The sequence below is a fragment of the Alligator mississippiensis genome, chromosome 14 (genome assembly GCF_030867095.1).
Source record: "Alligator mississippiensis isolate rAllMis1 chromosome 14, rAllMis1, whole genome shotgun sequence".
Classification (NCBI taxonomy): Eukaryota; Metazoa; Chordata; order Crocodylia; family Alligatoridae; genus Alligator; species Alligator mississippiensis.
In genome coordinates this window covers 45,647,876-45,674,763 of record NC_081837.1, presented here as the reverse complement: position 1 = coordinate 45,674,763, position 26,888 = coordinate 45,647,876, and the positions used below count along the sequence as shown (strand labels likewise).

Here is a 26,888-nt window from a genome sequence, read left to right as displayed (position 1 = left end):
GCGCAGCGCGGGGAGACGGGCCGTGGCGCTGCGCTGCGCTGCGCACATGTGCGCGCGGCACTGGGCACGTGACACTGCTTGGCATGTGGCACTGTACGGGGCACGTGTGACACTGCTGGGCACGTGGCACTGTACTGGTCATGTGTGACACTGAACTGATCATGTGTGGCTCTGTACTGGGCACATGGCACTGCAGTGGGCATGTGTAACACTACTGGTCATGTGTGACACTGAGCTGGTCATGTGTGGCACTGTACTGGGCACATGTGACACTACTGGGCACGTGGCACTACTAGTCACGTGTGACACTACTGCTCATGTGTGGCACTGTACTGGGCACATGGCACTACTGGTCATGTCTGGCACTGTACTGGGCACGTGTGACACTACTGGGCACGTGGCACTACTAGTCACGTGTGACACTACTGCTCATGTGTGGCACTGTACTGGGCACGTGGCACTACTGGGCACGTGGCACTACTGGTCATGTGTGGCACTGTACTGGGCACGTGGCACTACTGGTCATGTGTGGCACTGTACTGGGCACGTGTGACACTACTGGGCACGTGGCACTACTGGTCATGTGTGGCACTGTACTGGGCATGTGTGACACTACTGGGCACGTGGCACTACTGGTCATGTGTGGCACTGTACTGGGCACGTGTGACACTGTACTGGGCACGTAGCACTGTACTGGTCATGTGTGACACTGCACTGGTCACATGTGACACTGTCCTGGGCACACGGCACTGTACTGGTCACATGTGGCGCTGTCCTGGGCACGCGTGGTGGTGTACTGGGCACATGCAGTGGCACAACCAAAGCATTCACATATTTATTTCCAAACCAAAGCAGAGAAGCCGTGTGTGGCACACGCTCACGGCGGCTACTACAGGCACGAGAGAGGATGGCCGCGCGCGCGTCAGCAGCGGTTACACAAAGCGCGTAGCCGGGGCACGGCTAAGGGCAGGGAGACCCTTGCGTAAGCGGGGACTCAGTGTAGATCCCAAATCTCGCAGAGCAGAGAGGTCAGCCTGGGGTCCTTTGTTCTCCAGGTCACCAGCACCTCGGCATGGTTGTGGTTGAGGGTCCTGAGCTCAGTCAGCCTCCCGATGAGGCGGGCAAAGTGCTGGGGGTCCCCGGGGTGGTGGATCTTGGAGTACTTGTACAGGATGCCCAGCAGCGGTTCTTGAAGCTTTTCCACGTGTTGCTTGTTCCTGAGGAGTGGACGGTCTGAAACACACATTAATGTGATGGGGACCAGTGTGGCTGACTGCAAACGCCCCACTGATTTTGATGAGGCTATTAAGGGCAGGATCTGACATCCACGGACGGTTATTATACTGATAGGAGAAACAAAATCGTCAAAAAATACACCCGGAGCAGTTCTTTAAAAAGTACGTATAGCAAAAATGCATAGTAGTTGCATACTTTTCCTTCCTGAAACTGTAGCAAGAGCAGATTTTAATTGCGAGGATCAGTTCAGTTAAAAATAGATCCTTTCTGGGCAGATCTACAAGTTCATTAATGCACGTCTGCTATTGTGCATTAAATTTAGTACTGCTAATGTGAGGTACTGAACAAATGTGCGTTAGGCTGCTCTAATCTGCAGTAGTGAAAACACACGCTTTTTTAGGGACGCTTAATATACAGCAGTCTATTTTTATCGCGCATGAGCATATTCGCACAGTTTGGACGTGATGCCTTAATGTGAAGTGAAATACGGGACTACGCATTAAAGCACACGTGTAGATGCATCCTCTAGGTAGCACACACGATACAGTCATTTCTTTTACGGCTCTCAGTTACCTGAAAAAAACACGGTCGTTGCAACAAGCAGGGCATATTCTGTCTCAGTCACATTAAGTTCTCCCATGCTTCTGTAGAAGTAAAATAATGCCGTGATAAATTCCTCAGTGATTCCTTTGAAAACAAAATATTGAAGTTTGGGGGTGGAAATCAATATAGAAGCACACTTTTTCTGGTATTGTTGATTGATTCTCTTAAACCTCTTGCACATTGTTTTTCAAATCCCTCAACTATTTTGAAATAATCGGCAAGTCTATTAAAGAATTATAATAATTACAACGTGTAACAGCGTGCACCTGGGAGTCCAGGCCAGGAACTGGTGCTGTTGCGTGAAGCACTGTAGAAACAACTGAAAGATGTTCCCACCCCAGTGAGCTTTGAACGTGAATCAAAGAAAAGAGAGCGCGGTGAATCCAGACAGACTGGTGAACAGGAGGAAAGAATGAGCATATCGGTCAGCATTAAAGGGAGCGGTCCAAGCAGCTTGGCTGCCTAACCATTTTCCAAGGTTTTAGTACAAAGAGCTGGTTACCTGTGGTAGTGGTGGAAGTTGGACTCTCTTTGCTGTGAGACATTTCCAGGGAATAAACGGTACTTTTATCAAGGTCTTGATCATGACAACATGTAGTATGATCAGAAAACCTTACGTGACCTGAGGGAAAGAAGGGAGAAAAAGTCCACTGCTGAATTGAATTACATTAAAATTTGCTTGCACCATTTTTTTGGCAGAGTAGTTGTATAAAAAGCTTAGCTGTTTGGCAATCCAGTGCAGAGAGTCATGTATTCAGGTAAGCATCCCTCTCTCCCACCCACCCAAACATGTAAACCAGTCACTCTCAGCCAGGGTGGCGTGAGATCCTTCCAAGGGTCCTGCAGGGTGCCACGCAGTGTTAGCGCTGTTAGATGTACAAACACGATTTGCGTGATAAAACCAGAGGCTTCAAACAGGAATCTGTAGTGTTAGAAACATGCTGGCCTGCTGTGGTCTTTTTGAGTTCTTTGCAATATACAAGTTGCTCTTTTATTTTCCTGTAGTCAAAAAACAAGCGAAAATAAAGAGCTGGCATTTTCTTAGGGGTACGTTGAACGTACTGAGTGCGGCCTTGAGTCTATAACGTTGAGAACCACTGAAGCAGACATTCCAGAAGCACTGCTATCTATTTGGGACTAATGGGGAGAAAGAAAGGGTCCATTTCATTCGGTTGGTTTATCTCAGGCAGGTGTTAGTTAAAGCTTATTTATTAGTACAACTTACTTTCACCCACTGATGACTGACACTCATTAGCTCTCTGGTTATATATCTGGGCTGAACGCAGAAACATTGCTTCAACTGTGGAACCTTTTAGTAGAGCAATCTGGTCATCGCTGGCTAAACTTTCAAATCCTACAGGAAAATATTTAATAAGATTCAAAACTTGGGATGACTTTGGCCTCAGGCTGCAAAAGTAAATTGTTCAAAAATTATTAGTGTCTGCCTTTAAGGGTCAGCAGTAGCCTTGACTGCAACGATGGCAAGATTACGTGCCAAACAGTAGAGAAGAAATTGGAGTGATTGGGGCTTTCTACACAGTTTATATTTACATAGCAATAGATGTAACAGACCACAACAGCAGTCCATCTCCTTCCAGGAGAAAGTGCAGGAAGCCCCAATATAGATAGCTTTGAAAAAACTTGCCTGGAAGGAAATTTCTTCCTAATTTCTGCCAGTTGGTAGCGGTTTATATCACACAATTTGAGGTCTTACATCCCTTAAATGTGTTGTCCTGCTTAATATAATCATGGATGTGACCCTTCCATATTAAAAAGAAAAGAAGTACATCTCGTGCATGTTGACCTGGCTTGTTGAAAGACAGAGCAGAGAACAGCTTCTTAGTTTTTCAAAGCTGCTAAATACATGGCATTCCTAATCATTCAGATTTGTAGGTAACATACAGTTGAATGCCAGTTCTTGTGAAGCTTTCATATTTTGTCTGAGTATACACGTACAGAATAAACGTGTTCCTCTTAGATTAACGCTCAAGTATAAGGCAGTTCTGAAAAGTTTGTTAGATGTTATGGCATTCTGCAAAGGAAGCAACTTACCTGGAAGTCTCTTTGTAAAATCCACCAGTACTTGCACGTGAACCACTGCAGTCTCTGAGAGCCGCAAAAAACTCTCTTCAGGGTTTGCAGTTTCCTGAAGCTGAATGGAAGAAACCAAACAAGACTATGGACTCCTGCTGGATGATGTTTCTGGATTGTTACCAAAAGAGACTGCTAAAACATGCACGTTTAAAAATATAGGATGCACGTTTAAACATTTAGAATACTAATCTAGGATACTAATAGCGAATATTTCAATATTGTAGCCTTTCTGTTCTCAGTACATACAAACTTTTTGGCTTCCTCCAAGGGAATTGTGTATTTTTGATGGGCTGCGACGATGTGATCAATCATCTGATGTTCCCCTGGAGTAAGTTCCATCCTTTCTTGGACCTATTAAGAAAAATCACAGGTAATGACAATGCCTGTAAGACAAAAATTATGGTAAAAATGAAAACATAAACCTTAGATGTGAAAAATCTCCTACTTTTGTTGTGGACGATACATGTTTGCTGTTCACTCCCTCATCTTCTACCTTGACGTTACAAAGGAAACTGCTTTTCTGTTTGCAGTTTTTTCTGAGTCGCTTTGACTTGCACTGGACTTCAGTTAGCAAACCTGTGAAACAGTATGAACGTACTTAAGTCTAAAGAGCCCCTTGTGTTATTAGACGCAGTGTATAAGCCTGACACCTCAGGAGTTACTGACTATGGGGAAACCAGCTTCCTGCCTATGAATGTTCTCCCATGACAAGAAGTTCCAAGTTTAACCTGTGACGCTGTATTTTGTCAGTTGATTTCCATCAAAAGCCTGAATGTGCAGAAGAGTTAAACAGTCTTATTTCATGCTCTTAGACTTTGGTCCATATCAAGGCAGCTTGGGAGCCATATGCAGCCCCTGGTGCCATGTCATCTGGCCTGCGGGGCTCCCCATGGGTCCCAGAATTTGGCAGCCAGGGAGCAGTGGCACCTCTCCTTGCTGCAAAACTTGTGGACCCATGGGGAGCCCCACCAGCTGGGTAGTGTGGTCCTGTGCCCCAGGGCCCGATCCCCAGCCCCTTTCACTTAGTTCTCAAGATGAAAAAAAATTGCCAGAGAATTGACTGCAGTGACAAACAGCAGCAGAGCACTTACATTCTGCCAGCATTCCCACAGCCTTACACTTCTTCAGGCGACACTCCTGGCACTTCCGTCGCATGTACATGTCCATTTCGCAGTGGCCACCGTTTTTACATCTATACACTGCATTCTTGGTGATACTACGTCGAAAGAATCCTAAGAACAACGGTATTTGGGATTATGGGAAAGAACCTGGGTAACCATTCTTAATTCCACGGTTACGTATTTAAAGAGTTGCTCTGTGATGTTTCTGGAACGATGGTATTATGTTGGGTTATTTAAGTGGCAACTTTTTATAACGGTCTTATCATCGTTATGACTTTTGGGGCTGCTTTATGACTAATGTTAACTACTGTTTGACCAAGGTAACTCCCTTAAATCCATGCTTAGCAATAGAAAGAGGGGCCTATTAAAATTGGCAAGCAATCCAATCCAGAAGCTGGTAAGTGACCACTTGTGGCATATTCAGAGTAGGAGATCAAGCCATAAAAATAAACCTTGCACACTGCATTCACCAGAACAAGCCAAAACACAGGCCTGGCAGGGGGATGCTTGCAGCTGGGGAAAGTGAGTGCCACCAACTGTCTGGGGCAAACATCATCATCTATTATGTGTCTGGTAGCTCCCACAGAGTGCTGAGCAGTTCCCAAGTACAGAAGAGTGCCCAAACTGCAAATCAAGCAGACAGACAAAAGGGGAAAAGTTATGAAATGGATAAAGTGGCCTGGGTTATAGTTATCTCCTGCAGCATTGCTAGGATGCATCAACAAAGGTATTTCCAGTAGAGAAATAGAAATAGAGAAGGCTCTGGCAAAACCTAATCTGGGTACAATTCCAGACATCATTTTTAAGACGGATATTGTGAAATTGGAACAAGTGCAGAGAAGAGCTGCTAGGATAGAACTTCAAGACACATTTGGACGCTTATCTTGCTGGGATCCTATGATCCCTGCTGACTTCCTGCCCCTGGGGCAGGGGGCTGGACTCGATGATCCTCCAGGGTACCTTTCAGCCCGAATGTCTATGAAATCTATGTAATCTAAATGGAAGAAAGCAGAGAAATTCTGACAAAAGCAGATTAAAGCCACCGGGCTTATTTGGCCTGGAAAAATAAAGGTTGAGAGGGGAGAAGGTTGCTGTTTATAAACCCTTTAGTAGGGTAAACACAAGGGAGGAAAAGAACTAGTTAAACCAGGGGTGTCAAATGTATGGCCTGTGGGCTGGATATGGCCCACAGGCATTTGTCCAACCCACCGGTAGCCTGGGCGGGCCATCGCTGTCGGGGATGGGCTTGGCTAGCTGCTGCAGCACCCTCCATTCCCTCTCCAGCTGCTGTCAAACCCCTGCTTCCGGAGCAGTCACCACATCTGGACCTGTCACTGCCACCACACCCCACTGGCTTTGCCTCTGCCACAGCAGCCACAGCAGCTGCCCCCACGCCCTGAGATGGATCTGGCTCATGAGGAACCCTGCAGTCTCAGTCTGGCCTGTGGCCCCGGATGAGTTTGATTCCCCTGATTTAAGCTAAAGGATAATATTGGCACAAGAACAAATAGGTATAAGCTGGCCATAAATAAACTTAGGCTGGAAATTAGAAGAAGGTTCCTATTAGAGCAATCTAGTAAGTTTTTATGTCAGGATTTTACGATGCGCTTACAGTATCAGGGACTGGACACAATTCTGAAAGACGCTTCTGATCCTACGAAGAATGTTTTTTTTGTATGCAGTATGACAGAATCTCTCAGTTTGCACAGCCTAGCAGTAGTCAACCAGTTTCTCTTAGTTCTCACAGCAGAAGTGGGTATCTGGGAGGGATCCGAACGTGACAAGGGTAGTAGCATTGCACATACACTCACGAAGGCTGCTGCATGCATAGGGGAAGGAAGGAGAAGGGGCACAGTTGTCTGCGATAGATCGATGGAACGGGGTGGCAGCATTGGTGAAAGAAAAGGGGCGGACCCATGTGTAAAGAGACGGGCAGATAAGCAGGAAGGGCAGATTCATGCAGGTTTTAAAGGCAGGGGCAAGAAGGTTGAGTTGGCTGCAGTCAGCAGGTGGATTTATGGGAGGGCCCCCCACAAATTATGCCACTCCTCAGCTAGAGAGAAACTCAGGAAGGTGAATAACAATTGTGTGAAATATGACAATTGACAATTGCACGCATGGGATTTTAGTCCAGTTGCAATGAGTAACGGGGCACCATTTGTTCAAGTCACAGAAAACGATTTCTCCCTTACCTTTACAGCCTTCACAAGTGAGCGCATTATAGTGGTATCCAGAGGCCTTGTCTCCACACACAACACAGAACTCTTCCTGTCCCTTCACACGCAAGGAGGAGTGACTTACTCTTGGTCGTTTTAGTCCGTGATATCCATCCTCATCGTTATGAGCAATCATGCAGGGAGGTTTGTTTAATTCACAATTACTTATTATGTACTGCCCATCACTGTACTGAGAGTCCAAGCTATACATGCTGTATTGGGGCTGAGAAGGTTGTGTCGGTAACACTGGAGGAAACTGTGCGGGTGAATACTGGCAGTAAGGAGCAGGCTGAAAGTCTGTATCTTGCAGCTGATAGTTGATGTGCTCTGGCAAAACATCTAGACAATGAAAGTCAAGAATGAAACTAAAACCTAAGGAAGGGTTTTGTGACTACTGCAGATTTTAGTATCTTTTTATAATCTGTAACTATTAAGGCATAGATACTAAGAAATACATTTTCAAAATGTCACTCTTTTCCCCTTAAAATCGGTGCTTGTCATTTTTTCTTAGTAAAGTTTGGGCAGTAGGCAGGGGCTGTTTTCATATATGCTTGATCAATGCCATATTGATGACGCTACTGGAATCTTATAAAGCAATGATTTATTTTGCACAGTTAGTTGAATTGCAGACATAAATTGTGTAGTTAGAGTGTGCTCTACTCTGATTTGCACCTGCTGTTAATGTTTGTGGATTCAGATTGTGCTCCAGGAAAGAGGCTGGGCTTCTGTCTAGTAGAATATGTGCTCCTAAATAAGTTCCATTCAATGCATGGATAAAAAGTAATATACTATAAACATTTCTCACAGCATGGACTGGATAGTTAATGTGGAAGCGTGCATAGCTTTTTAATGATATATCAAACAAAAAACAAACCCATGACTGCTGCGGACACTCATTTTGCTTTCTTAATACTTGTGCTTTGCTTTGCTCACCATAATACTGAATGGGTTCAGCAAGACAATATCCATCAGGTACAGTGACAAAGGTATTTGCCATATTCTGCTCCAGCTCCCACAGTTTCATTCACTTTGGTATAGCATGTACCTTTGAGGAGGAAACCTGAGGAAATGGAAATGTCAAGACTTAGGCTGTAATAAGGCAGACAAGTGTCACTTGAGAAAGAATTGGTGTGGGAGATTAGCCACACAGCTCTGAAAAGAGAGAGAAGTACCCAGACTGTGAAGCCATGATCAGATTGTAAGAGACATGAAGGTGGACAGAAAGTCCATTGATCGTGGACTGCAGAGCTCTGCAAGTCAAGAATAGATGGTTACTCCTCACCTCTAAAGCCTTTTCTACATGGGGAAGTTATTGCAAAATAATCTAGGATGTAGATTTAAGGCACAATAGCTATTCCATAGTACCCTGTGGGCACGTCTACATGAAACATTTACTGAGCAGTTGACTAATTTACTGCACAGTTGACTATTTGGGCACATGAAACGAATAAACTGTATAGCAAGGTAGGACTTGTACATACAACTACTACCCTGCTAAGGAGTTTTTTCATGTGCAGCAGCGCACGTGCAGTCACTGAGCTGGCTGGCTGGGGCACGAGGGTGCTTCAGCGCAAGGGCTGCCTGCTGGCTAAACAGTCCAACGCATGTCAGTGAAAATGCCTAGCTTCACAAGAGGAGTAAATAAAAGGAAGCTGTAAACAATTACAAACTCCAAAACCCTTTAAAGTAAAATTCTGTTAGGTATGCAGTACATACAGAATATATGATATAAATGAGACACGTGAAATGTTGAAAGCACTATAGAAAAAGGTATATAAGATGTTGTATATCCTCACACACCCACGCAACATGAGAAATAGATGGTGTTTGTATTTTAGACTTTTGCCGGACCTTTCACTCTAATGGATCCCCAAACGATTCTCAGTTGATACGTAACGCTGTTAAAGGGTAGCCGCCGAGCACATAGCATGTCGTATGATGGTTTAGGAACAGGAAATTTTGTCATTGGGACATTGGGTCAAATATTTCCTCCCACCCAAAGTGTCATAGGATCTGTAATGATGCCTGCAGAGCCAACAGGAGCTTGGATTTTTAAGATCTCCTGAAAGGCTTGCATGGGAGGCTACATGGAACCCAGTTCACATACTGTGCATCAGAAGATGAATTTATGGTTCTAGGAAATCCAGAATGAAGCCGTATGTTGAGGCATACCCATCCCCAGCTAACAAATACTTTGCATGTCCTCTCCCAGCACAGGCATATGGAAGGACAGGAAAGGTTTCAGTTCCAGTCGTGTACAGAGGCTGGAATGTTGCCATCCTTATCTCTGCTAGTAAATATTTGCTTGAAAGAGAAGTGACTCAGTGAATCATGAGGCCCTTATCATGGGGATCAATTTGGCATGGGCAAAGTCTACATTTTTCCCTTCAGCAAATATGCACTTTTTTAAACTGATGGAAATGTGTATTTCTAATTCCAATACACTTTCAATTGTTGCTTTGATTGAAAATGTACTGCAAAGTAAAATAAAATTACACTGACCCATTCTATCTGTAACGTAAATTCAGTGTACACAGTACATTTCCACATGCACTGTGTCATGAATTTAATTCATTGTGATGGCCTGAATCAAGCTTTGTTCAGGCAAAGCTTCCACTGACTCGAATGAGTGTTATTTGAGAACAGATTTGGGGATTTGGCCCAATTATCCCGGTCATGTGGTTTTACAGGGTAGCAAAAGTTAAATTATGCCGTACGTTTCGTTCAGAAACAGATTAGGAGAACACTAAGGTTGAAGAGCAAAGGACTCCAGAGTCAGAAATGGCAAGAGTCAGATTCCAGATTATATTTGCATTCTGTTCTTTTGCGTGCGAGTGTATGGCAACAGTGTCCGTAATAGTATTTCACATTAGACGTGTAAATGTCGAACATTCACAACATCCGCAGATTAGAATGGGTCAGTTTAAACTGCAGGATATTCTTGGTTAATAGAACAGTGACATGGATACTAAAATCAAAAACCACGTTTATTTGAGAAATAGTATGATTATGAAAGTAAAGACTGTGTCGTCATAATCCATATGAGAGATTAATTAGTCTTCTGGCATGAAACGTCATTGTTTTTTTCCATATTTATTTTAAAAACAGGGAAAAAATTCAGAACAAGGAACCTCCTCTTCAGGACTTTGAGGATCAGTAGATTTACAAAACTGACAATGTAAGTGCTTGTGCTATAAGCTGGATTCCCTGCGATTGCTCTGCCCCTCATGCTTGGGAAGCTGGCAGAAGCACATGTGAGGAGCTGCAGAGCTTTTATGATGCTTTGAACAGAGCCCTGGCCTGCAAATCTTCTGAGTGCTAGCCATCCCTAGTCTCCTCCACGTCCAAGGACTGCAGGGATTGAACAGAATCTCTAGAGACCTTTCCTCGGTTCACATATTAATGATCATTGTCCCTATCATTTGTATGTATAGCACAGCTGCTTTAGCTGCACGCTCTGAAGTTAACAACTTTGTGCGCATTGTAGCATAAACGCAGGACATGCATTTTTCAAAGATCACGTGGTCACTTAGCACTCAGATTTCACTAGAACACGGAAAAGCAGGTTTCCTGGATGATGGCTGCGTCCGTGCAGAGCGGTAATGTTTTACCTTAGATGAGACAATCACAAAATTGGGCTTTTTTAAACTTGAGTATGTGAAATAAATATATCCCTCCTCCACTCTGCTCTTACTCAAAAATAGCCAAGTCGCTTATTTCGCTTCATCACAAGAGCTTACCTTTGAACAGAGATGAAGCCTGAAGAGGTTTAGCGCAGAAAGTTAAACTTTATGAAAAGTGGATGACTGAAACCGAAAAATAAAATGGATGCTATGATACAGCCCTTACAGCAAGGCAGCCACTATCACCCCTTTTTCCTGTTTCACGGTGCCACACTTGGGATAAAACCCATTGGTCTTCTCAGGTAAATTGAGCTCATCTGAGATTTGCCTAAAAAACGGGAAAATTATGCCTTGCTTGCTTGCTCGCTCTCACTCTATTTTTAACTATCTCTTATATGATAGTCTAGCTAATGTTAGAATGTGGGGTGTCTCTTCATAGTTAGAAAGCAAATGAAAAAATATACCACCCTTTTCATAAAACTTTAGGGCAAATTTTTCAGAAGCAATTCAGTGACAAAAGCCATCCAAGCTCATTTGACTTTTTGGGGGACTGAGGTTTCTAAATCAGATAGGCATTTCTGCAAATCTGACTCATCATACTCTTCAATTATTTTTACAGTAGTCTTTCTTAGAAGTGATATCAGATCTAAACAGGGATGTCTACTAATGCAGTAGGCTATCTACCCATTCAAATCTGAGAAGTCATGCAAATGTTTAGCAAGAGTCAGATCTTAGTAGTAAGTAGTAGTACTACATGGTCACCTAATAAATACATAAAAGTAAAATATGAACTTGTGACCAAAGACTGTCAATTGACTGACTGAGGAGAAGTCACATAGACAGACTAAAAGACAAGCTATGGATCTGTTTACGTGTTATTAATGGCAGAAGATGTGATGTCGGTTTTTGTAATGTTATTATGATGACTATTACAATGTGTAACATAATTCTTCGAGAAGATGCTCCAGGGAGCTCTTCAAAATCTCTGATTCAACAGTACATTAACATCTATTGTAAATATTTTGACAGTTGTGTCACAAGGGAAATTTCTTGTTCCAAGAGAATTTCAGGAACTTGAGCTGAAGGTCTTTTACATTTATTTAGTGCAGCCCGTAGCCTGGGAAAAAGCATGAATGAACAGCCATTGCTGCTAAGCAGCTTTATTTTTTTTCCAGAAAGAAGGAGGTTATGAAAATTAAAACAAGCATTTTGTTAGGTGTTTACTGGCCACTAGCACTAGATACTATTGCCAGGTGATATATCTGGCTACACTCCATTACACACATCTGTATTTAAACTAAAAATGGATTTATTTGGCAAAGAAAGCTTATAGAATCAGAAAACAACTTCAGCGATATCAGTCAGAATGAGTCACATTTATTAGTAATCTGAGCCCTGGTGTTTTCTCTTGTTCTCTTAATCTGCTAAGAATCCCAAATTAAACTGAGATCTGAGGAAATCTGTTTTACTCACTGAAAGATATTTGTTCTTTTGATGCGTCCATCTGATGAGTTTTGGGGGATTTCCATAACAGAGACTGGATTATTTCACTAATGGATAGTTTTGTAAGTAATTATTTGGTAACCTCTGTTTTTACTTTTGACAAACTGTTGTGTGTCTAATTATTTCAACGGAATAATTTATATACATTGCCAAGTAAGGGAAGACCAGGTCTTAACAAATCCTTTTGTTTTAATTAAACCTAACACAGATTTACTTGTAACACAAAATCCTCAGGGCCTGAACTCTTTTATAGCATCATAATTACATGACTTGAACAGACAGACCTATTCAACACTTACTTAGATTTTGCATTTCCTTATCTTTAGGAAAGAAAAAGGCAATCCTCTTCATTAACTAGCATACTGTAGATCACCAAGCAGTTTACACGGCATAATACCCTTGAAACAAAACTACTGGCAGTGAAGATCACCTGCTTTAAAACCTGTAAGCTTTCTTTCTTTTGGAACTAGGACAACATCCTAAAAATCAAATGACAAAAGTGTTTTGAATAGTACATATCATCAAAGCACCATTAATTTGTGGGTAGACCGATACTACGCAATTCCTAGGCCATTAGAAAAGTGAATGAAATACTTACATGCAGTTGCCCCAGAGAGAATGCCTTCTCTTCCCAGCGGAAATCTAAGATGCAACAGTTACTTCAACTCTGATTTTCAGCTGGAGGAAATGGGGCCTTTTCCCTATTTATCAGTTTCTTTGCATACACTTAGGCTCCAGACACTCTGCAGAGCAATGCTTCAGCTCTATCAGAGACACAAACTTCCCACACAGCCCTTGCTAGGGTCAAAACAAGGGCAGCTGCAAGTCCACATAAATCAAATAATAACTGGATCATCAGGGACAGAGGCCACTAGGATCCTCACGTCACACTTTCCCAGAGTTCTCCTAGTCAACTTGCTAAATACTTGGCTTTCTTGATAGAATTTGACCTTCTCTCACTTTGGTTAACACTGATATCTCTGCATGTTAATAACTATATTAACATATTACTTAGTACTACTTAATACTAGTACATTGTACTAGTCTTATTGTACTACTACTATAATTGCACTAATATTATTTTACCATATATATGTGTGTGGCGTAATCTAAATTTGGGAACTTGATTTGAGGTCAGCATTTTCAAGCCAAAACACTTTTATTTTTTGTAGATTTTTTAAATTTATCATGCTGTCATCTGCACCATACAGATCAGCTAAATCAAGAACCTTGCTGTTTATCAGCAACTTTCATGCATATTTGATAAGTTTCATGCATATTTGATAAGTTAAATGTACCCTGAATCCAACAGCTTGAATGTTGACTCAGGATCCCTGCATCCCTTTTGGGTGGATTCCAGGGGAGTTTGGGGGAATCTCTCTACTGTGGTATCCAGAAGTGGTTTTTGGGTTTGAGCTTTTTTTACCCAAAGAAAAGTGTTGTGGTACTTAGTCCTTGGCTCTCTTAAGTATCCACAAAACAATTTCTGCTACTTTTGCGTGAAATCTAACTGGAATAAATGCTGCTGCTTTGTTTTATGCCCGCTTGTATAGTATGGGTCTGCACTTTATTGTCCTGTAATATATTACATAGTACGGAAGCTGTCTAACAGATCTGCCGTTTACGTACTTCTTGCTAGTAGCTTTTCTTTTGTGAAACAACACAGGAGCTGCTCCATTTTGAAAAATTTCCATATGATTTAACCTAGAGGTTTTCCACCTTTTTTCATTTGTGGACCCTTAAAAACTTTTGAATGGAGGTGCAGACCACTTTGAATTATTAGCACGGGTATTCACATACTTTTGATGGTTCATAGCCGTCTTTATAGTCCGCAGAATCCCAGGGGTCCACGGACCACAGGCTGAAAACCACTGATTTAACCAATCTAAACATGGGCTTTGGGGACTTTCTAGGATACAGTGTCAGACCTCTGGGGCAGGGCATCATGACTAGCATGATGCTGGGGAGGCACCAGATGTTTTAGATCCTGACTGAGGTCACATTCCTTACTTACAAGAGCAGTTCAGCAGTTTCTGACATTACCGCAGCATTAGCTAGTTAGCTCCTTCCTTTTAGCAACCTTATGGCTCCCTCCTGGGAATCGCCAAAGATCTGTAGGAAAGGAGCTCAGTGTCGGGTCGTTCCATAGCCACATTGCTGCTTTGATAGCAGGCTCTTTTATTCTTACAATCTGGGGAGTCTAGAGCCTTTCATAGTTGTAGGGTTGCATCTGGACTTCCAGAAACGTATGCAGTTTTCAAATCTCTGAACTACCGGACATTTTCCTTTCAGACACTTTATGCATACACTGGTCTCAAGCGTGTGGGTTCCTTCTGCATACAAAAGGCCTTAAACGTGCAAACTTTGATATAGGAATCAATACAGTGAGAGAAACAAGTCGTACCTACATTACTTAACATTTTAAAGGCAAGGATGAGATACAGATCACAATTGAATTTATTAACATTCCAGGCTGTAACATTTTCTGTAATTCTAATAGTGCTGAAAACAAAAGTTGTACATGCACAGATTGTTTAATACAGAAATATGAATACACACACACATACAAATATAGATGGATAGACACCAAGTCTGCTGTATTAAGTGAGCAGCAGTAGGTTGCAGTTTCAAATAGTTAAGGCTAGATGTTTTTCACAGGAATAATTTCTATTTTTGGTGACTTGCTATTTTTATATGTACTTCTAAGTGACTTTTGACAGTTGTTAATGTTTGCTTATTGGAAAATAAACTGAATTAAATTCTCAAAAAGGCTTAGGTTACTTGAGTGCTTAAATCCTTTTTACAGGGGTGTAGGTTTTAGCCATGTTGGTCTAAGGGCATAGGCAGACACGGTTCTTTGGGTGAATCTGATATCTTTTATTAGACCAACTTAAATAGTCGGGAAAAAAATTTTTAAGCGAGCTTTTGGGTTTAAAAACCTTTCGTCAGGCGGAGGAAGTTTCAGCAGTTGGCGCGTGCTCTTCCTGGATGGAATGAAAAGTAAAGAAGCCAGGGGCTGGGCTGGTATGCATACAAGAAAGGCAATCAGTCAATTTTTTCCCAACTATTTGGGTTGGTCTAATAAAAGGTATCAGATTCGACCAAAGAACCTGGTCTGCCTAAATCCTTTTTAACTTTCACTGGGACTTTATGTATCTGAGCCTCAGATTTTTAAAGCTACTTTTGCATTGTTCGCCTTAGAGTAGCAAAGTCTTAACTGATTTAGATAAGTAAATCCTAGTTACAAAAATCACTTAGCTTAAGTCCCAGTGACTTTCAGTGGAACTTGGGGCCCACGTGCCTTTTGGGAAATGGGACATGGCCATCATGTATGCCTTGCAGCACCCAGCTGAGTAACAGATAAATATCTTAAAAAAATCTGGGCTTAAGTCACTTTCAAAGTGGTATTCGGTAACAATGCTTGGCGCCATCACTAGGCACCTATTTTGACACTGCCATTTTTTACTGATTATTTACAAGAAATAGCCAGTTTTGAGAGCGTTAGTCCCAGCACAGCAACTCGGATAAACAAATCACACTAATTATTTACAGCATCTAATCAGCTGAAACTGACATCACATTTTTCAGCAATAAGGCATATCTTGTCTCTGAAAAGGAGCGATAGCCTTTTTTGATCTGCAGCCTGGTTTAAGGTCATTTTAGGTGGCAAAGGAAATCACGAGATACTGTAAACATGCTTTGCTTGATTTTGGCAGGTTTGCATTGGCTCACTCAGTCATCCATTCCGACGGCAAAGATTAACAGAATAGGTTGTGTCTATCAGGAGCCAGAATCTGGTAATATCAAACGGCTGTGCATGGCAAACATATGTACGCTCCCACGCAGGGACAATCAGCAGTGACCATGATCCCAGTCTGACCTGCAAGCCCCTCTTCTCTTTGTCACAACATACTCTTTCGGCACCTTGAGATCGGAACGGGCCCCTCGGCAGGACAGCCTCTGGTGCGAGAGCGTGTCCTGGGCGGAGGTCTAAGACGTGTCACGAGGGTCTAGAGTGGAAGCTCTGTAGACAACTGCTACGGGCTATTGCTGTAGCTGAATCACGTTTTAAGTCAAGCTGCCACCAGAACCGCAGTTCCTATGGCCTGCGTCTCCTAGCAGATCTTGCCTGTAAATGGTTTGGTATTCACATAGTTAAAAGAAATCATATCTGGTCCAGCTGGAACTTTTCTGTGTAACTGACCCTTCCTGCTTGATCTGGTATTGGATTGTTTATGCAACTTCAGTAATTAACCACTATCAGCCTCATTAATGAAACATAAACCACCTCTCCTGCTCATTTATAAAGTACTTGTCAAACCCAATTTAAACAAAGGGCAGAATCTTAAGTAAGTAACAGCCATTCTAAAGCTACTAGGACTCTGCTTATGAGTCACTGTGGTCATTTTGTTGTTTTTCATGCAAAGTAAAATAGAAATTATGGAGTCATCTATTGCTTTTGGCTAGCTCCCTCAGAGTCCATCTGAGATCTGTTACACAGGAGCAACAATGTCTGGACACTATTATTTGCCTTTTTAATGCACAATACTTTGGCTTTTACTCTAAATCATTTAATGATAAAAGCAAAACAATTAGGAATCCTTGGGAAACTTATTGCTAGTTTCACTGCTATAATTTTTGTTACATGTGGGATAAAAAACAGGAGACCCTTGACTATTTTGTGATAGGAAAGCTGTTTTTCTGTACGGCATGACAAGAGGCACGGCTGTTCAAAGCAAACTTGTGAAAGAAAGTTAAATACTGTCTTCATCTAAGATTTGTTCTGTAGCGTTCTACCTTGTTTTACAGGAGTAGCAGGTGCTTCAGTAGAAACTGCCTTTCATCTTAAGCCTCTCCCACGTAAATGGTAACGTGTACAAAAGGAGAAACATTGCCTGGCCCTAGACTATTATTTCTTATGGCTTGTCCAACCGGATAACAGAACGGTCTGATCCCTAAAGAAATAAAAGATCTCAACTCATGGCATTTTGGTGATTGCAGTATAATCACTGGCGGTGACTAGGGGCCCAGTTCTGCACCAATAATGTACTCAGGCCCTAGGGCATGTAGGATAGATGATAATGGCTCGTGTCACAACGTCACTTCCCCCTATAAAGATACCGACTACAGAGAAGGCAAAGAGGAAAAAACAAAAACATACTGTCTTTACTGAAGGGGGAGAGATGGTCAAGGGGATCTTCATTCTCTATTATCATTTCTTGTTAATAGATTTAATAAGGTTAGGCACACTAAGCAAACCTTTGAGGAATACACTCATGTTCCTGTTACCCCATCCTTGCTTCCTATGATCCAATTCTCCGTTGGTTACACTTGCGTAATCTTGGGCCAGCCTTGTCTTGTACCGTGCATCTGTAAAGCACCTACCACAACGAGGCTCTACCTCTTTTTTGATGAATCGTAATCCAGAGCTTTGAGGTCTGGGGTGAAGGTATAGATTTTGTTTGCAGTAGTTCATTCCATACTCTCCTCTGGCAGACTTTACACCAGTACTCACTTCTGCAGCTTAAAGCAACAAGTTTTGCATATTATTTTCTTGACTAGTCAGCTCTTACTTGTGCAGTGTTAGCCTTCCCTGAATATAGCTTTATGTATAGTTAAATCAAAAAGTAATGCTCTTCAGCAAACAGGATCCTGTGTTGCAGCCTAAGGATAAAAATTAGAGATTGATCCTCAGCCACAGAAATGTCACCAGGCAGCACCTTTCAGCTGGGATGTATGCAGATTTCATAAAGGTTGTTTCCCAACTATGACCCAGGAAGAATGAACTATGAGATGCAGTGAACAGCTCCTGTTTAGCATTAGAGTGTGTTCATTCTTCTCCAAAGCTTATTTCAGTTGGTTTAGTGTTAGATAATATAAAGACACTTCTGTTTTATGTCAAAGACATGAGAAATCCTCCTGGTAAAATTAATAGAGAAATAAGCCAGTGGGAGATATAAATTCTCATTAAGTTCTCAAATGTTTTCCTGGAGTAAAGTGGCGGGGAAATACCTCAGTCCTGTAACAAAGATGGTCTTAAACTATTTATCCCTAACACTACCTGTGGTTTTCCTGCAGTCATGGAAAGCGGTTCTTAGTCTTTCTATCGTATCACTTTGCTCTCGGGGCTTAGGACTGGAAATTTCAGACGCCTAAGAGAGTTAGGCATCCAACTCTTGCTGAATTTCAATGAGATTTGAGAGCCTAACTTCTGTCGGCCCCCTTGAAAGCCCCAGCCTAGGATGCAGTCTGCCTTAGAAATGGCATTATACCATCTGTAAAGGTGTGGCTACTTAGAAACGTGGTCAGAGGGGTAGGCAACAAAACCGACGCAGCTGCATTGCGCGTGGCTAGAGTAGGATACTAGGAAGTTCTGTCGAGTTTCCACACTCCACACCCCATTTTGAGTCGCCCTCAGAAAACAAACCGAGAGTGCTAGAGCATGTGGTTCCACGACTACGTAGATCCACTGGTCAAACCTCGCTTCTATACCAATTGGTGGGAGGGCCAGAAGAGCCTCGGGGTTAAGGCTGCATTCAGTGGCTAGCTATGCTGTAGTAGGGAACGATCATTCCCTTCTCCCTGCCGCTGAACCAGGTTCAAATTAACTGACTTGAGCACAGAACCCAAGATTTGTCCCTGAAACATTGTAGCGCATGATGGTCCACGGACACACACGTGCAATATTAAAACAAGAGGACTTAACTGGTGCTTGATCAGATATTCATCACGTTTCAATTGATGGTGATTGTAAATGCATTCAAAACGTAAGGTTTCTGGTGCCAAAATCCTTAAAACACCGAACTGTTACTGTGACTTCAAAAAAGACCTGCCTTCACGGGGCAGAGTATTTTGACACCCTGTCTTAGGCATTGCAAAATAATTATTGTGGAATGCATCTGTCAGCATGTTATCAAGAACGGAGCATAGCTGCTGGGAGACTAAAATAGCTGGGTGTGTATTTCATCCATTTATCAATGATAATGTTTTTCTCTTCCTTCAGCCTGGATTCCATCTTACAGAAATTTGTTTTAATTGTAAAAACAATACTAGACTCATAAACTATGTGGTGCCAATGGCAATTCTTCCAGATTTGTCAGAACTGGATAATGAAGATAAACAATGGGTCTGCATTTCTTAGCGACTTCAAAATCCATTTCCTCCCGCAGTATCTCCTGATGGTGTAATCCTCATCACAGCATTTCTGTCTGTTGTGCATAGCAGTGTTATAGCTTGTAGTGGCAAGAGGTGGGGAGTGCTAATGATGGTGCTAATTGGTAGTGGTTATGTGAAGAATACTACCAATGAAACTGCAACATGACTGGCTCTTCACATGTAAGTTACTGAAATTTTGGCAGAGAGCCATCTGGAACTTATTAATAAAGCTGCAGCTACTCAAGTATTGGCTACTAGATATTTATAGTTTAATTGTAGTTTAACTTAAAAACACTGCACTACTTTTCAGTACAGAATCACTCCATTAAAAGTTTTCCAAGACAGCCTGGAAGCATTTTGCTCTGTCACAGCTTGCTCTTTTTGGAAATAGCGATTTGCTCCTATCTGGCATGTGCTGTTCCTGCTAAAACAAATCCATGTTGCATTTGACAAACTACAGCCATGTAGTTAGGAGTTATTAAAAGCATTAAAGCATTAACCTCTCGTAACCTCATTTTTCACTTTGTACACATACATAAGTGTTTAATCGAATTGAAGTTAAACACTGAAAAATTTGAGAGGCCAACTTTATACATTCTCTTCAGTTTATATAAGGTTGACGTGATAAGAGGCCAAAGGAATTAGAAAGAAGACACCACAGCACAGAAATTGCTCATCACTTGGCTTAAGCTTTGCTACTGCTGTTTGTAAAGCATTTGTGGAGTTAGAGCCTCCATTCCTCCAAATCAAGGGGTCTGGGATGCGGTTCCCTGATGTGGTACCACACCAGCTTGCTCCATCGTTTTGGGGTTTTCTTAATTTAACAAATTCACCTTTTTAAAAGGTCTGCTGGGGAAAGAGCATGTGAGAAAACACCAACCAGCCCGCAGATGCTGGCTGCTTGTGCTGCTGAGTGTCAGCCTGTCACAGTCCTCTGGATGAATTCCTTACTGCCTGAAAAAAGCGTAAGCCAGGCACGCGCTCCCCTGCCCTCCCTCGGCATCTCCTTCTCCAGGGCTGACAAACGTCAGAAGGACGACGGGCCTGAAGCCAGCGTTGCAAGCGAAGGGGCAAGTCAGACGGGCGGTGCGTGATACTCGGGGTGTGCCCGCCGCAACACGGCAGCCCTACTGATGGGCTTCCGGCTGCGCAGCTGGACCTACTCCGTAGCGGACTCGTGCGTGCACGCCTTGGCACGGACACGCTTCTTGGTTCCTATAATTGTATCTACCGTACACAGGACACAGCTCGAGCGGCTGTAGATGTTTGGACTCAGCTGCCCTAAGCCTCAGATACTGCGTGTTTGAGCTCAACGAGGATTACTTCCTCACGCTGGGGAACGGGCAGCACTTTGATCTGCGTGCCCACGACACCTCTGCCCTTCCACCTGCTGCGCAGACGAGTACCGAGGGGCGCTGACAGGAGCTCCCGCACTGGTGCAGCAGGGCTGGGCCGGGCCCGGGCGGGAACAGCAGCAGGTGCGGCGGGCCAGGAGGGACCCACGGGGAAAAGCCTTAGGGGCCCAACCTCACACCAGCACGCCCTCCAGGCCGCGGAGGATGCCCGGCCGAGCCGGAGGTGCGCAGCGGGTGGGGATCCGTCCCGCACCCCTCGGGGCTCCCCGCGCCCATCGCACCTGCTGGCAGGCGGCGCCGCCTGCCAACTCGCCTGCGCGCGTCTCCCGCGTCCACAGCCCACACCGCACCGCGCTCCTCATCCTTCGCACTGATCTGCACCCGCCCCAGCCCCAGCCCAGCGCCCACCCCACCCCGGCCCCTGCAACCATCAGCTCCGGCTCCGCGCAGCGCAGGGCGAAGCAGCCCAACGCCGGCCTGCGGGTGTCCGCAGCGGCCGAGCGAGCCACGGGGCCGCGCCGCCTCGAGCCGAGCGGGCTGCGCCGCGGGGGGCGGCCGGGACCACGTGAGGAGCGCGCGGGGGGCCGGCACCATGTCCACCCCGGAGCAAACAGCGCACACACGGCGGATCAAGGCCGCGGGCGCACCCAGCACGGCGGGGCGGGGCGGGGCGGGGCGGGCGGAGCCGACACCCCCTCCCCGCTGCCCTGACGTTGTTACTGCGTCCTCCTCGCTCCGTGACGTCAGGCCACGCGCCCCCGGCGCCGCCACCCACGTTCCCCCGCGGCCCAGACCCGAGGCCCGGGGCCCGCTCCCGCCGGGCCGCCACTGCGCCTGCGCGCCAGGGCGCCGGGCCGCGGGCGCATGCGCGGTGCCCTCGGCCCGGCGGCGCCGTCTGAGCTGCGCACGCGCCGCCTGCGGGCCGGCGGCGGCTGCGAGGTGCGGCCGAGCCGGACTGTGAGTGCGGCGCCTTCCCGGCGTGCAGCGCACGGCCCCCGCCCCCCCGGGGCCCGGCATCCGCTCCGCTCCGCGCCGCCCCGGGAGCGGGGGCGAGGGGCGGGGCGGGGCGGCGCGGCGGAGGGCGCCTCGCCGCTCCGTGCGTCTGCCCCCTGCCGGCCTCGCGGCGTGGCGCAGGAGGCGGGGCGGGGGCGGGGCGGGGCGGGGCCAGCGGCGCGGTCACACCTGTGCTCACTGCCCGCAGGTCGCGCTCACGATGAGCTGCACGATCGAGAAGATCCTGACGGACGCGCGGACGCTGCTGGACCGGCTCCGCGACCACGACAGCGCGGCCGAGTCGCTCATCGACCAGTCGGCCGCCCTGCACAGGCGCGTGGCTGCCATGAGGCAGGCAGGGGCGGCGGGAGCCGAGCAGGTGAGTGCGGGCGGTGGCAGGCGGGCCAGAGCCGCCGGCCGTCCTCCTGCCCCGTAACCGCGTCCCTCCGTCTCGCCAGGCTCACGACGAGGCCGCCAACGTGAAAGATGTGTCTAAGCTCAAGCCGCACCTCCTGCTCTCCCAAGAGAACACGCAAATCCGGGACCTGCAGCAGGAAAACAGAGGCGAGTCGTGTGCTGCCCCGGCCCCGGCCTGGGCGCCTAACCTTTAGGAAGGGGGCGATGCTGACACGCTTAAGCGCTTGCCCAGCTTGCGCGGGGCTGTACGCACGTGTCGCAGCATCGTGCAACACACGGCTTTCATTGTGTCTAGGTACCGGTAAAGGTGTGGTTCTAGTTTCAGGGAAATTGGGTTGCCTGAAGACTGAGACTGCACATTGTAAATGAACTCCCTAGGTGATCAGTAAGCAAGACGCTGAAGATCAATTGTCAACTTGCCTTTCTTAAGTCTGTGTCTGGCAAAATAAATCCTTCTGCAGCAGTTATGATTTCTTCATAACATTAGTTTTGTATGTTGCAGAATTGTGGATCTCCTTGGAGGAACACCAGGATGCTTTGGAACTGATCATGAGCAAGTACAGGAAGCAGATGTTACAATTAACAAGGGGAGGAAAAGATGAGGATGCTGAACCAGTCTTGAAAGTGCACCAGGCTCAGTCCGTGGTGAGGTGGGGCAGGGAGGTGGCAGGCAGTTTGTGTCACTTGTTTCCACCCAGGGTTGGGAATAAAACTTGCTCTTTAAAAAAACAGGGGCCCCATGCTGTGCTGTTGTCCCTTATGTGCACACTCCCTCTGTATCCTGTTCGAGGAGCACCTCTACTGATCCCTTCATCCATGGCCCCTCATATAGAAACTTCTCTTTCCACACGTGCAGCAACAAAAATCCACGTACCTTTATAATTATTTTAACATCGACCATTTAAAAAGGAATGCATACGCCTCCCAGTTTCCATGTCGTGACCAGTGTTCGGGTTGTTTGTATGCATTGTAAACCATATAATTCCTCAAGGCAGTTATTAAATGATAACAAAGAGTTTAAAGTCTTGCTATTCATCAGGCTGTTGAATTGGTTAAGGAATCTCTATTTTGAATTCCCAAAAGCTGCCAGTGCCACTACTTGAAAGGCCATGCTTTGGTCTGTGTCACATGCACTGATTTAACTAGTGAATCTTTCATTTGTTTTACAACAAAGTTTCAGTGCCCTCCTCTGGAATCTCTCTACAACACAGAGATTAAGAAAAATTAAAGTGTGATGCCCCAAACTGAACAGCATATTCCAGATGAGGCCTCACCAGTAACTGAATACAGGAGAATAATTGGCTCCTGTGCTTTATGTTTGCAGGAGATTGAGAGTCAAATAGACAGAATCTATGAGATGGGAGAAGTGATGAGAAAAGCTGTTCAAGTGGATGACGATCAGTTCTTTACAATTCAGGAAAAACTAGCCCAGTTGGAGGTAAGACCATTGTATAGCTGGGAATTCGGGTAAGTGGGCCTGTTGCCTGCTCACATGCACTTAACAGCAAGTTGTCTAGGTTTTGAGATCCTGAGTGGTTCAGGGGAATCCCTGGTGCTCACACAGGGGTATGGTAAAACCCCTTATTAAGGAAAAATCCGAAAGTGGCACCTAATGTCAAGTTTGTATAGAGTAAGTGAATATATACAAACTCTGATCAGTATCAAATTGTCTAATTCCTGTTGATATTTCAGTATTTCCATAGGAATCGGTAGCCTGGAACTTACTTGAAAATTCTGTTTTGTGCAGAGGGACCCCTAGTCTGATATTGAAATGCTCTCTGCTTTCCGGAAATAGAAAGTGCAGGAGAGAGAGGCCAACCTTGGCCCCCACAGTCTGTGTACTTTTGTCACCAAAGTAAAAGATTTAAAAGTGGAAGCAGTAGGACAGTACCCATCCCTCTCTCAAGCACCCACAGGTCTTTTGTGATACAAATAATCCAGAGATAAAAAGAGAGAGACCTTAGATTGTTTTGCTCCTCTCCTCCCAGTGCTGGGTTGTCCCCTACATTACACTATCAGTAATCTGTCAGGTTTTAAATTTGTTAGACAACAGGGCTTTCTTAACCATTCTTGTCCTTTAATTGTGAGTTAGTTCATTTCTGTTTCAGCCCAAATATTGATTTTGCAGCTTGAAAACAAAGAGCTGCGTGAGCTGTTATCCATCAGCACGGAATCTCCCGCGGTGAGGATAGCGGAGCTGCCGGACAGTGGACCTCAAGCTCCCGAATAACTGTCTCTCTTTGCTCTTGAATTTTTAAAAAACTAAACTATCTGGAACCAACCCTACAGGAAAGCTCACTTTCTTTTGCGTGGTGTTCTTCCACATGTCTCCTGGTACCCTCATTTTTCTCTGTCTTCCACAGTGTATATATTTATTTTCTTAGCACTGCTGTTGAAACATCCCCCTCTGATGGCAATGGTTTGCAATGCTGCTCAGTCTTAATAACAATTAATGGCAGCTTAACCATGAGCTATACTCCTTTGTGCTTGTCTTCCCTAATAAAGCATGCTTCTAGCTCAGCTTCAGTTAAAACTCTTACCTGTGCAGATAGCAGTTTATCTATCTTAACTCCCAGTTCATCGGTGGCTTTATTTTATGAGTGGTTATTTTTTTGTGTAATGGTTGCGATTTAGTTGATGGTTTGAAGAGCTGTCTTTTACATACCAGGATATATGTTTAATTTTTTAAATGGCTAACTCACCAAGCAGTGTGTGGCTGGGTTAACATCGCTGGGATACAGACTGGAAGACTGGCTGCTGCTTGTTGTAGGCAGGTTCAGATACTGGCACAGAATGTTGTTTAGTAATACTTTCTGCGTTTCTTGTGTTGTAACGAACCTGGTATCTGCAACCTCAATGTTCCAATGACTAACAGTATTTTAAATCACAGAAGACTTTTAAATACACGCTTCCAAGTTCTTTTCCTAAGTAACTGAAAGCTGAATTATTAATATTTAATTTAGCAGTTCCATAGGAATGTCAAGTTATTTGTTCAGTCCTCCATCAGAAGGCAGATTTTTGGTGGTCGTGGAGGGATTTAGGGCTCGTCTCTGAATTACGGAAGAAATACTTGCCTCATCCCAGAACATCTTTGGAGAAGCTTAGTCTGAGAGAGGAAAAAGGAATTCTCAATAGGAAGATGCTGGGTGAAAAACCTCCCTTCTTCCATCCCAAGTTAAAAATAAATGAACGAAACAAAGAAAGTTTTTCTTCAGAACTCTTTTTGAGACCAAGCAACATGCTTCTCTTTCCCCTCGTGCCTGGGAGATTGGTATTTTAAGTGCAGGGATTGAAACTGAGCCATTTCTTGTCGTGTGTTTTGCTTTTATGGTAATGTGTTCTGGGAGGTCTGCGTAAGTGCATTCCACGGGCAGGGGACTCGCTGGATTGCACAGCAGTTTGCCTCTCGAGCTGCCGTGAAGTTCAGAAGCGGAAGCAGTTGCCTAGCAGTCATTGCTTAGATCCTCACTAAGCAAAGGGTGGGAAGAGGGTGCCATTTTAATTGTGTTCTTCTGCTAGTCTGCTTTTTTTAAGAGTAAACTTTAGCGCAGTATCTGTGCCCGTTGTCTGTAACTCATAAAGCTGCCCTGAGTTTTTCACGAGAGCTCCAGGCAGTTGGGTGCTCAGCTGCCATTCACTGTTGGTAGGAGTGAGATGCCTGGCTGATGAAGAGCCCCTGTCTGCACAGTCCTTGAACTCCAGGTCCCAAATAAAATGCTTCCAACAAGTTGCTTCAGTTGCTGTAGTGGACTTTTCCCCAGGGAAGCGGTGAGAACTGGCCTCGTCTCTTCTCAACGCAGCCTCCGACGTAGCCGTGTTACAGCTGCCAGGATGCGAGCGCCGGAGCGCGCCACAGAAGGTCGAATTGGCAGAAAAACTGCTGCTGCCGAGTAGCGCGCGAGCACGCCCCGACTAGCGGGAACCGAGCCAGCTGCACATTAGCACCACTCGCAGCTTTATGCCTTAAAGATGCCTTCATTGCCCCCTTCAGAGCCAGATGAGTTCCTGCAGCAGTACGGGCATGTGCTCGTGCCTTGGTTCTGATGTATCTTGTGAATAAGCCGCGGGAGAAGATAGCGTACGATAAGCGATTACAGGGCAAGCGTGGTGTGCCGTGCTGCGCGCTGCTGCGACCCCCTCGCCGGCCAGCTCCAGCGAGCCTTGGAACGGTCCGTTTGTGTCTCGGGACTACCAAGCAGTATGTACTTTTCTCAAAATAAATGCTTACTGTACGTGGCGTGGTGGTGGTCACTACCGTGGGAGCGGCCTGTCGCGGGGGTGTGGGCAGGGCTGCTGTGGGGGTGTCCCTGACGCAGGGCAGCTGCAGCAAGGGATAGAGGGGCCAGACTTAGGCCACCAGCCTGAGTGCCGGCCATGCGACTCCTTCTCCTGCCCCGGGGGGCGGGCAGGAGGCCGGCCTCGGGCCATCCCGGCCCGACCTCACAGGGCCTCGCGCCTGGGCCCGCGCCCGCCTCAACGCAGCCTGGCGCAGGCGCACACGCACCGACGCCGGCTCCTGGGCCGCAGCTCCGGGCACATGCGCAGACCCCGCTGCCGGCGGCCCCGCCCCCC

The 26,888-nt window shown here is 45.4% G+C and overlaps 2 protein-coding genes across 6 annotated transcripts; one reads left to right on the top strand and one right to left on the bottom strand.

Moving 5' to 3' along the window:
- Window positions 1-821: 821 nt before the first annotated feature.
- On the bottom strand, window positions 822-22,164 carry LOC102567209 (bile acid receptor-like). 3 transcript variants are annotated; one of them, XM_019486134.2, is made up of 12 exons: window positions 12,995-13,220; window positions 12,696-12,875; window positions 8,204-8,330; window positions 7,247-7,609; window positions 5,025-5,165; window positions 4,379-4,509; window positions 4,180-4,284; window positions 3,892-3,991; window positions 3,065-3,193; window positions 2,342-2,461; window positions 1,810-1,923; window positions 822-1,233 (listed from the first exon to the last, which is right to left on the bottom strand). In XM_019486134.2, the coding sequence occupies exons 3-12, from the start codon at window positions 8,292-8,294 to the stop codon at window positions 995-997; spliced, it is 1,533 nt and encodes a 510-aa protein (XP_019341679.1). In that variant the 5' UTR covers window positions 8,295-8,330; window positions 12,696-12,875; window positions 12,995-13,220; the 3' UTR covers window positions 822-994. The 3 variants fall into 3 exon arrangements, with proteins under 3 accessions (XP_019341679.1, XP_059573452.1, XP_006260806.1); XM_059717469.1 differs by lacking the exons at window positions 12,696-12,875; window positions 12,995-13,220 and adding an exon at window positions 22,089-22,164; XM_006260744.4 differs by lacking the exon at window positions 12,696-12,875.
- On the top strand, window positions 21,762-26,553 carry SIKE1 (suppressor of IKBKE 1). Of its 3 annotated transcripts, none has more exons than XM_059717472.1 (6): window positions 21,762-21,863; window positions 22,108-22,278; window positions 22,358-22,463; window positions 22,819-22,961; window positions 23,641-23,754; window positions 25,964-26,553. In XM_059717472.1, exons 1-6 carry the CDS (start codon window positions 21,771-21,773, stop codon window positions 25,967-25,969), a joined length of 633 nt encoding a protein of 210 aa, XP_059573455.1. In that variant the 5' UTR covers window positions 21,762-21,770; the 3' UTR covers window positions 25,970-26,553. The 3 variants fall into 3 exon arrangements, with proteins under 3 accessions (XP_059573455.1, XP_059573454.1, XP_059573453.1); XM_059717471.1 differs by lacking the exon at window positions 25,964-26,553 and adding an exon at window positions 24,425-24,597; XM_059717470.1 differs by having other exon boundaries at window positions 21,763-21,863; window positions 24,445-26,553.
- Window positions 26,554-26,888: the final 335 nt, after the last annotated feature.